Source organism: Panulirus ornatus, chromosome 3 (assembly GCF_036320965.1).
Source record: "Panulirus ornatus isolate Po-2019 chromosome 3, ASM3632096v1, whole genome shotgun sequence".
Classification (NCBI taxonomy): domain Eukaryota; kingdom Metazoa; phylum Arthropoda; class Malacostraca; order Decapoda; family Palinuridae; genus Panulirus; species Panulirus ornatus.
In genome coordinates this window covers 31326048-31338135 of record NC_092226.1, presented here as the reverse complement: position 1 = coordinate 31338135, position 12088 = coordinate 31326048, and the positions used below count along the sequence as shown (strand labels likewise).

Genomic DNA, 12088 nt, shown 5'->3' with positions numbered 1-12088 from the left:
AACCACGCTCTTTTTATTTCCACACCTCTCTCTTACCCTTACATTACTTACTCGATCAAATCACCTCACACCACACATTGTCCTCAAACATCTCATTTCCAGCACATCCAGCACAAACTGGAGGTGAAAAGATGGAGTGAAAAAGATTTTGAGTGATCAGGGCCTGAATATGCAGAAAGGTGAAAGGCGGGCAAGGAATAGAGTGAATTGGATCGATGTGGTATACCGGGGTTGACGTGCTGTCAGTGGATTGAATCAGGGCATGTGAAGCGTCTGGGGTAAACCATGGAAAGTTCTGTGGGGCCTGGATGTGGAAAGGGAGCTGTGGTTTCGGGCATTATTGCATGACAGCTAGAGACTGAGTGTGAACGAATGGGGACTTTGTTGTCTTTTCCTAGCGCTACCTCGCATACATGAGGGGGGAGGGGGATGGTATTCCATGTGTGGCGAGGTGGCGATGGGAATGAATAAAGGCAGACAGTGTGAATTGTGTGCATGGGTATATATGTATGTGTCTGTGTGTGTATACATATGTGTACATTGAGATGTATAGGTATGTATATTTGCGTGTGTGGACGTGTATGTATATACATGTGTATGGGGATGGGTTGGGCCATTTCTTTCGTCTGTTTCCTTGCGCTACCTCGCAAATGCGGGAGACAGCGACAATGCAATGCAATGAGAGAGCTTGGGAAGTGAGTCAGTTGTTATTCGCTGATGATACAGCGCTGGTGGCTGATTCATGTGAGAAACTGCAGAAGCTGGTGACTGAGTTTGGTAAAGTGTGTGAAAGAAGAAAGTTAAGAGTAAATGTGAATAAGAGCAAGGTTATTAGGTACAGTAGGGTTGAGGGTCAAGTCAATTGGGAGGTGAGTTTGAATGGAGAAAAACTGGAGGAAGTGAAGTGTTTTAGATATCTGGGAGTGGATCTGGCAGCGGATGGAACCATGGAAGCGGAAGTGGATTATAGGGTGGGGGAGGGGGCGAAAATTCTGGGAGCCTAGAAGAATGTGTGGAAGTCTAGAACATTATCTCGGAAAGCAAAAATGGGTATGTTTGAAGGAATAGTGGTTCCAACAATGTTGTATGGTTGCGAGGCGTGGGCTATGGATAGAGTGGTGCGCAGGAGGATGGATGTGCTGGAAATGAGATGTTTGAGGACAATGTGTGGTATGAGGTGGTTTGATCGAGTAAGTAACGTAAGGGTAAGAGAGATGTGTGGAAATAAAAAGAGCGTGGTTGAGAGAGCAGAAGAGGGTGTTTTGAAATGGTTTGGGCACGTGGAGAGAATGAGTGAGGAAAGATTGACCAAGAGGATATATGTGTCGGAGGTGGAGGGAACGAGAAGAAGAGGGAGACCAAATTGGAGGTGGAAAGATGGAGTGAAAAAGATTTTGTGTGATCGGGGCCTGAACATGCAGGAGGGTGAAAGGAGGGCAAGGAATAGAGTGAATTGGAGCAATGTGGTATACCGGGGTTGACGTGCTGTCAGTGGATTGAATCAAGGCATGTGAAGCGTCTGGGGTAAACCATGGAAAGCTGTGTAGGTATGTATATTTGCGTGTGTGGACGTATGTATATACATGTGTATGGGGGTGGGTTGGGCCATTTCTTTTGTCTGTTTCTTTGCGCTACCTTGCAAATGCGGGAGACAGCGACAAAGCAAAAAAAAAAGAAAAATATATATATATATATATATATATATATATATATATATATATATATATATATATATATATTTTATATACTTTGTCGCTGTCTCCCGCGTTTGCGGTAAATTATATGGGAGGGTATTGATTGAGAGGGTGAAGGCATGTACAGAGCATCAGATTGGGGAAGAGCAGTGTGGTTTCAGAAGTGGTAGAGGATGTGTTGATCAGGTGTTTGCTTTGAAGAATGTATGTGAGAAATACTTAGAAAAGCAAATGGATTTGTATGCAGCATTTATGGATGTGGAGAAGGCATATGATAGAGTTGATAGAGATGCTCTGTGGAAGGTATTAAGAATATATGGTGTGGGAGGAAAGTTGTTAGAAGCAGTGAAAAGTTTTTATCGAGGATGTAAGGCATGTGTACGTGTAGGAAGAGAGGAAAGTGATTGGTTCTCAGTGAATGTTGGTTTGCGGCAGGGGTGTGTGATGTCTCCATGGTTGTTTAATTTGTTTATGGATATATATATATATATTTTTTTTTTTTTTTTTTTTTTTTTTTTATACTTTGTCGCTGTCTCCCGCGTTTGCGAGGTAGCGCAAGGAAACAGACGAAAGAAATGGCCCAACCCCCCCCCCCATACACATGTACATACACACGTCCAGACACGCAAATATACATACCTACACAGCTTTCCATGGTTTACCCCAGACGCTTCACATGCCTTGCTTCAATCCACTGACAGCACGTCAACCCCTGTATACCACATGACTCCAATTCACTCTATTTCTTGCCCTCCTTTCACCCTCCTGCATGTTCAGGCCCCGATCACACAAAATCTTTTTCACTCCATCTTTCCACCTCCAATTTGGTCTCCCTCTTCTCCTCGTTCCCTCCACCTCCGACACATATATCCTCTTGGTCAATCTCTCCTCACTCATTCTCTCCATGTGCCCAAACCATTTCAAAACACCCTCTTCTGCTCTCTCGACCACGCTCTTTTTATTTCCACACATCTCTCTTACCCTTACGTTACTTACTCGATCAAACCACCTCACACCACACATTGTCCTCAAACATCTCATTTCCAGCACATCCATCCTCCTGCGCACATCTCTATCCATAGCCCACGCCTCGCAACCATATATATATATATATATATATATATATATATATATATATATATAAAAGTTGTACACTCATAGGACCCCTTTTGTTGAACCTTGTGTACTATTGTACATCTTTTTGAATTTACTAGCTTCTTTGGTCAACTTGCTATTGCCTCAGAACCTTGCTTTGATAATAGGGACTTCAAGGCCTATATTAGGTGTCTAAGTGACCTCCACCCCTGCACAGCCATCTTCTTCCCCAGCCCCCATTCATTAGACATCCCTCCCTTTACCCAGACCTCAACCTCCTGCATGGTCTTCCCTTCTGACCCCACTCTGCCTAGCCCTTCCTACTCTTAACCTCAACCCCCTGCATGGCTCTTCCCTTCCCCAACCCCATGAATGACCCTCCCCTCCCCAACCCAACCACTCACACTGTCCACCCTGACCCAGGAGTCAACATTATCCCTATCCTGACTGTAGAGTCCTGCATAGGAGAATAGTAAAAGAGAGTGTGTATGGATAAGGAAATTTTAACAAGCTTTTCATGTCCCACATAAGGCTTAAACTATATCCTTCTCATGTTTGGTCAACTGACTGAAAGAAGCAAAAAGAGCTAATAGAGAAGGCCAACAAAGACGGTACTAGAATTAAGAGAGCCAAGTTACTGGGAAAAGCTAAAGGCTTTAAATTTGCCAATCTTGGAAGGGAGAAGAGAGGGGTGACCTGTTTTAACTCTTCGATGATGTGGACATTGAAAAGTTCCTCAAGAGTTTTAGGGGTGGAGGAACCAGAGGACAATTTGTGAAATTAAGCAAGAAACTTGTTTGTCAGGAAGTACCTTATAGTATGAGTGGTGGATGAATGGAATAAGATGACCAAGGGCATGGTTATTTCAGACATTACATTAAGAAGTTGAATGTTCAAAGATTGTCCCCCAAAATGTAAAGCTTCTTCCCCATACAGTACAAATTGATAATTAAATATAGGTAATTACACACACACCCACCCTAGCCAAGTACCTAATTTATCGACCAACCTTTGGGTGGATGAACAGGTGGGTTGACTGTAGACTGAATGCAGCAACTAGGACTATATATACCTTCAAACATTTCCATTTTTGCCCTCTTAGATAATGTTCCCTCTTTCCACACATTCTTCAGTGCTCCCAGAACCTTTGCCCCCTCACCTACCCTATGACTCATAATCAGAAGCTGAGAAAGAGGTTGGCTAAGAAGGATGTTAAGAAATGCTGGTAATTGAATGGGTGGTACATGATTGGAATTTCTAAACAAGGGGACTGTAAATGCCAGCAACTTTCAGAGATTTGAAGGTCTTCTTGATTTTTCAGAAAATACAGTAGATGGGGCCCTACATGTGAAAAAGTCTCACCTTGAAGTGTACTAATAGGTATTTACACAGAACTCACAGGCACACTCACTGTTTCACACTCTGTTCACTGTCAAATGTAGTCTGTAAGGTACTGGAAAATATAATGAAAAGCAAGTAGATGACTTACTACATAGATATTACTAAAGTGAGAGACTATGGTTTTAGGGAAAGGGGGTCAGTTGTAACAAACCTCCTAGATCTCTGTGTGAGAGTGAGCTCGTCTTTGGCCGAAGGGAAGTATGGGTGGATTGATTGTATCTGGAATGCCAGAAAGCATATGACATTACTACATGGGAGATTGGTGAAGCTGAATCATCAGGCAGGAATAAAGGGGAAACTCCTTCCAGGTGGAAGGGAACAAAGGATACATGTCTATGGAGCCTATTCAAAATGGGTCGAGGTCAACAGTTCTGGGACCATTACTCTTCTTGGTCATTGAAAATTATTTGCTTTAAAGCATGGATTCATACCTGAACATGTTTGCAAATGATGCAAGGGTAATATGAAAAGTGAATAGCCTGGTGGATTGCATCACAGTATGAGGGGATGGTTCCAAACTCTAAAGTTGGTCTGATGCATGATTTATGTAGTTCAGCTTGAGTAAATGTAAAGTAATGAGGATGGTTGACCATAATAGGTTTCAACTTGATTGTCATCTATCAGGAAACAATCTGTACGGAGGACTTAGGAGTCAACAACATCCTTGACATGTCACAAGAGACCTACCTTAGCAGAACACTTGAAACCAACTATCTCGGTAAATATTAGAATTGCAATCAAATTCCTGGTTAAGGAATTACTTGGCAAGCTATTACAAGAAGACAGAACTAGAATATGCTTTTTAAGCTTTGTCACTGAACTTAAAAGAAGCGCAGAAGGAATGGATAAGGTTCAGGAGAGAGCAAAAACTAAGGCACCAGAATTAAGAGAACTGAGTTACAGGAAAGGATTGTCTTAAAGTTTTAAGACAGCTCAGTGACACAGGCAACGAAAAAAGTTCTTTTAAGAGATTTAGAGATAGAACATACAAAGGACATAACATGAAATCAAGCAAGAATCTATTTGAAAAAGGTGTAGGGAATTACTTTTATAGTGATAGATTAATGGAGTAAAAGACCAGTAGACAGATTAATGGGAGTAAGTAAACACACACGCACACATCCAATGGATGTGATCTTGGAAGGGTGTGTTGTGTTATTTAGAGTAGATTGTAACCTGGGTTCAGTGGAGATATATATGATTAACCCCTACATGACTCAAAAAATATTATTTTAGTTTCAGATTATTTTTCCCCCATAGTGACACTCGAATCAATACAGTCATGCTTAGAAAAAAAATTAAGAAATGGTTTACCTAAGTTTGTGAAGAAGTGAACTTGTAAGTTACGACGTCAGGGCCTTCCCTTGTGTTTTTAGGCTTTTAATGATGACTTGTTGCTTGTTCTGATGTGGTTACACACACAGATTTTCCACCTTTTCCTAAATTGAAAAACAAGACCAGTGGTAACACATCAGAAACTTTATATTTCCCTTGTGCAAAGTTTCCAAGTAAGAATATTTGTAAGGATTATACACAGCCAGTAGTGACTGAATAATAAGAATCATACCTTCTGGGAAAGAGTGAAATCACTCAAATTCATATTATTAGGAAAGCATAGTGAGTAGGTGTTCATTATGATAACTTTTACATGGACAATCCTGAAAGTTACATTCCCTTATGTACACTCAAGAATATTACCACTGAGTTATAGGGATGCTCTAGATATTTTGAGATACTGTGTTAATATATGTGAATCAAAACTGTTTGTCACAACCTGCAAGTTGCAGAAGCATTATGAACTGTGCAGTGGAAAAATTCAAAAACTCGCTAGACAGATTTGTACACAATTTGCCTAACTAGCTAAGTTGGTACTCTATTAGTGTTTAGCCATTTTGATTAAAGAAACAGTTTGTCTTTTATCATAGCCCTGTAGTAACAGTAATCAAAGAAAGACTCTCAACTGGCTTTTCATAGTAATTTTATGATGCATTGGAAAATGTTTTATGTAGCTGATAACTTTTGCGCAAATGAATTAGAAGAAAAACTTTCATGGTAGTTTTCTTAGTAAACGTACTGGGATGTATCCATGTTTAAGATACTTAAAGGATGTTAAAAATTTTGCATTTTAATCATATCTCGTTCTCAGGAAACTCAAGAATTTTTTGCTTCTCTTTCAGCCGTGACCAGGGGTCGCGACGGGATATGAATGAAGAGGAGAGACTCCTGCGCCTTTTTGTTGTTGTTCCGAAGACACTTCCTGAATCTGACTTACGGGAGCACTTTGTACAGTTTGGTGACATTGATTATGTTTCCATAGTGCGAGATCGTAACACTAGAGACAGCAAGGGTTTTGCATATGTAAAATATCACAGGTAATACATTGAACCTTTTTTGGTAACCTTATTAGTATGTGCAGTGGCTTTTACTTTTACATATCCATTTTATGTAAGAGCAGCTTGAAGCATGTTTGTGAATAGGAAGGAAACAGGATGACTGATTCCAGGTAACTCCGAGTCTGCCTCAAGGACGTGGGATGTCACCATGGCTTTTAAATATATTTTTGATTGAGGTGGTGAGGAAGGTATATGTAAGGGTCTTGGAGGGAGGGGCAGTTAGTCCTCAGTGTTGCACCTAACAAATTTTACCACCTCAACAGTAAGATTTTGAGAGGGCCATTGAGAGCATGTCCATGCACTCAGCCCCAGGTCTTGACCCGTGGAACTCATTCTTCATAAAAGAATGCCAAACACATCCAGCACAAGCATCATGTTTCCTTTGGAGAAAAAGTTGAGATTCTGGCTCTGACTGTCTGTGGAAGTGACTCATATTGTCTCTCTACAAAGGTGGAGGCAAAGCAGTCTCATACAGTTGTTGACTGACAGCATTAACATGGCATACAGGTTGAGTATCCTTTATCCAAAATGCCTGAGACTAGAAGTGTTTTGGATTTTGGAATATTTGTTTATATATAATGAGATTTTTTTTTTTTTTCTCGTCTGTTTCCTTGCGCTACCTCGCAAACGCGGGAGACAGCGACAAAGTATAATAAAAAAAAAAATAATAATATAATGAGATGGGAGCGGCGGGCTGGAAATCCTCCCGTCATTTTTAATTTTCCAAAAGAAGGAACAGAGAAGGGGGCCAAGTGAGGATATTCCCTCAAAGGCTCAGTCCTCTGTTCTTAACGCGGGAAATAGTGAATAGTATGAAAAAAAAAAAAAAAAAATATAATGTGATATGTGGAAAACAGGATGGTATGGAAACAGATGGGTTAGAGCTGAGACATACCTCAATGTTTAGCCATTCAACTGTCTTCCTCAGGAGATACTGATTCCAGCATTCTGTGGGACCATATTCCCCAGCAAGTGATGGTCACCAGTGTTGCTCTCTGATTGTATCACATATCCTGAGCCGCCTCCACTCATTCACAGCGATCTCTGCTGCCTGATGTGACCAGCAAATGAACCTAGACCTTTTGTTAATGTTGTTCTTAATCCTTTCCTCTAGGTAAGCTCTCACACTATCAAAACGGTTTGTCACTTGCCTGTAGTTGCCTTGGCCTAGTGTGAGAGCTTACCTAGAGGTGGGATTAAGAGCAATATTAACAAAAGGTCTTGGTTCATCTGCTGGTCACGTCAGGCAGCGGAGATGGCTGTGAATGAATGGAGGCAGCAGGAAAAGTGATCCAATCAGAGAGCAACACACCAAGGCTTTGGACTGGGTGAACATCACTTGCTGGGGAACATGGTCCTGCTGTATGCTGGAGTAGGCATCTCCTGAGGAAGACTATTGAACGGTTGAAACGTTGAGGTATGTCTCTGCTCTAACCTGTTTGTTTCCATACCATCCTGTTTTCCACATTTGTCATGATGGCTAAATAATAGGTATTGAGATATCTTGGGGATGGGACCCAAGTTTGAACACAAAATCCATTTATATTTCAAATACAACTTATACACATAGCCTGAAGGTAATTAAGGTATTTTTGATAATTTTGCACATGAAACAAAGTTTGTGTAAAACTGAACCATTAGAAAGCTAAGGTGTCATAACGTCAGCTGCTTATGTGGATAGTCTGTGGTTGTTTGGCATCACCATTTCTGACTCTGAATTTATGTGCTACTGATTAGCATTCTCCCAGCCCTCACGCAGCTTTTCCAAACTTTACCTAACACAAGGACTGCACTACTTACTAACCTTCAGCAAATACAACAAAACAACAATTGCTTCCTCTAGAAAGATGATGACAAAGGAAGAGAAAGACGATAATATTTTAAAAGGCATTAATTCCTCACAAATTGAATGTTGCCATGTTCTGACATCATGGGAAAAGGCAAATGAAATTACATAATTAGAAAGTGTTATGAGAACTTTCAAGGTCCATATTGATATGGTAAAGGAACTAGATTACTCAGAATGCTTGAAATGATTGATGCTGTACTACTTGGAGTGCATATGGGAGATTTATATCATCTTCACCAGGAAAATCTTATTGGATATGGTCCTTAACTTGTTCTTAGAAATAACTTTTTATTGACCTCGCAACCATATAACACTGTTGGAACCACTATTCCTTCAAACATACCCATTTTTGCTTTCTGAGATAATGTTCTCGACTTCCACACATTCTTCAACGCTCCCAGAACTTTCACCCCCTCCCCCACCCTATCGATTCACTTCCGCTTCCTTGGTTCCATCCGCTGCCAAATCCACTCCCAGATATCTAAAACACTTCACTTCCTCCAGTTTTTCTCCATTCAAACTTACCTCCCAATTGACTTGTCCCTCAACCCTACTGTACTTAATAACCTTGCTCTTATTCACATTTCCTCTCAGCTTTCTTCTTTTATACACTTTACCAAACCCATTCACCAGCTTCTGCTGTTTCTCTGTTCGCTGTTATCATCAGCGAACAACAACTGACTCACTTCCCAAGCTCTCTCATCCACAACAGACTGCATACTTGCCCCTTTCCAAAACTCATGCATTGACCTGCCTAACAACCCCATCCATAAACAAATTAAACAACCATGGAGACATCACACACCCCTGCCACAAACCTACATTCACTGAGAACCAATCACTTTCCTCTCTTCCTACACATACACATGCCTTACATCCTCGATAAAAACTTTTCACTGCTTCTAACAACTTGCCTACCACACCATATATTCTTAATACCTTCCACAGAGCATCTCTATCAACTCTGTCATATGCCTTCTCCAGATCCATAAATGGTACATACAAATCCATTTGATTTTCAAAGTATTTCTCACATACATTCTTCAAAGCAAACACCTGATCCACACATCCTCTACCACTTCTGAAACCACACTGCTCTTCCCCAATCTGATGCTCTGTACATGCCTACACCCTCTCAATCAATACCCTCCCATATAATTTCCCAGGAATACTCAACAAACTTATACCCCTGTAATTTGAGTACTCACTTTTATCCCCTTTTCCTTTGTACAATGGCACTATGCAAGCATTCTGCATATCCTCAGGCACCTCACCATGAATCATACATACATTAGATAACCTTACCAACCAGTCAACAATACAGTCACCCCCTTTTTAATAAATTCCACTGCAATACCATCCAAACCCACTGCCTTGTCGGCTTTCATCTTCCGCAAAGCTTTTACTACCTATTCTCTGTTTACCAAATCATTTTCCCCAACCCTCTCACTTTGCACACCACCTCGATCAAAACACCCTGTATCTGCCACCCTATCATCAAGCACATTCAACAAACCTTCAAAATACTCACTCCATCTCCTTCTCACATCACCACTGCTTGTTATCACCTCCCCATTAACCCCCTTCACTGAAGTTCCCATCCCTTGTCTTACGCAATTTATTTACCTCCTTCCAAAACATCTTTTTATTCTCCCAAAATTTAATGATACTCTCTCACCCCAACTCTCATTTGCCCTCTTTTTCACCTCTTGCACCTTGCTCTTGACCTCCTGCCTCTTTCTTTTATACATCTCCCAGTCATTTGCATTACTTCCCAGCAAAAATAGCCCAAATGCCTCTCTCTTCTCTTTCGCTAATAATCTTACTTCTTCATCCCAGCACTCACTACCCTTTCTAATCTGCCCACCTCCCATGCTTTTCATGCCACAAGTATCTTTTGCGCAAGCCATCAGTGCTTCCCTAAATACATCCCATTCCTCCCCCACTCCCCTTACGTCCTTTGTTTTCACCTTTTTCCATCCTGTACTCAGTCTCTCCTGGTACTTCCTTACACAAGTCTCCTTCCTAAGCTCACTTACTCTCACCACTCTTTTCACCCCAACATTCTCTCTTCTTTTCTGAAAACCTTTACAAATCTTCACCTTCGCCCCCACAAGATAATGATCGGAGATCCCTCCAGTTGCGCCTCTCAGCACATTAACATCCGCAAGTCTCTCTTTCGCGCACCTATCAATTAACAAGAATCCAATAACGCTCTCTGGCCATCTCTCCTACTTACATACGTATACTTATGTATATCTCTCTTTTTAAACCAGGTATTCCCAATCACCAGTCCTTTTTCAGCACATAAATCTACAAGCTCTTCACTGTTGCCATTTACAACACTGAACACCCCATGTACACCAATTACTCCCTCAACTGCCACATTACTTGCCTTTGCATTCAAATCACCCATCACTATAACCCAGTCTCGTACATCAAAACTACTAACACACTCACTCAGCTGCTTCCAGAACACTTGCCTCTCATGATCTTTCTTCTCATGCCCAGGTGCATATGCACCTATAATCACCATCTCTCTCCATCCACTTTCAGTTTTACCCATATCAATCTAGAGTTTACTTTCTTACACTCTATTTATATTTATTTATTTTACTACCTCTGAAATCAAAGGTGCAATATACACAGAGAACACTTTAAATGTCTGGGGCCTAAGATTCTGTAACACCTTGTGTGCAATCATCAGAAACACAATAGGAAGCACACTGGGGAAGTGTAAAGAGTGTCCTGTACAAGAACACCCCCGAATTTCCGGCAACTGATGGTTCAGTTCCCTCTTTAGTCCGGACAAAATTATGTGAGGGAACTTGAAATTACAGCGGCCACCAGACTAGTTTACTGGGCAGCCACAGATGGCATTGTGTGTCGGGCATGCTTGTTTACATTCTTTACACTGCAGTTGTTATTGGTGATACTGCAAATCTGTGAGCTTCTTAGCTTATTTTGCTTAAATTTATCCCTAGCTATGGCTTAAGACATATGAGAGTGTCAGTTGTGGTGTTAAAAGTAAACATCAGTCCATATTGATTCAAGATGAAGTAGAACTATTGGAAAGAAATTGGACTGTGGTGCTTCGGTGCATAAGCCGTGTGACACCTACAGTATTGGTCTGTCAACTGATTATGATATAAAGAAGCAAAGGGAGAAAATATTGAAATTCTATGCAAACAGCGATTCTTAGAAGCAAATGACGATTAGAAAAACTGTGAAAGAGGGTAAGAGCACTGAGCACGATCGAGTGATGATGGAATGGTTTCGACAGCATCGGAGTGATGGAGTGGACTTGTCAGGTAGCATGATAATGAACCACGCTAAGTTGTTCCATAAAGAACTTAAGTTACAACATGAGCGTAACTGTAGTGAAGGATGGCTTCAAAGATTCTAGAAGCGTCATGGAATTTCCATGAATAAAGTCTGCCAAGAAAAGCAGTCTGCAAACCACGAAGGAACTGCTGAGTATATAGACGAATTTGCAAAACTTGTGTACTTTAGACACATGGGAAATGTATAATTGGTGGGTTATAGGTGTGTTGATGAATTATTATGGCATGACCACAGTTGGTCCGGTAAAATGGTTAATCCAGCAAGGCTTTGGAACCAAGAGTGCCGGAAAATGGTGTACCTGTATACTATAC

General features: G+C 41.0%; 1 protein-coding gene across 3 annotated transcripts in view; it reads left to right on the top strand.

The window, feature by feature from the left end:
• The window catches only part of LOC139761894 (RNA-binding protein 45), a 112156-nt gene that overhangs the window by 21080 nt on the left and 78988 nt on the right, over window positions 1–12088 (top strand). For all 3 annotated transcript variants that reach the window (XM_071686502.1, XM_071686483.1, XM_071686491.1), the window contains exon 3: window positions 6368–6562. In XM_071686502.1, the coding sequence (XP_071542603.1) occupies window positions 6368–6562 (195 nt within the window). The remainder of the gene's footprint in view (window positions 1–6367; window positions 6563–12088) is intronic.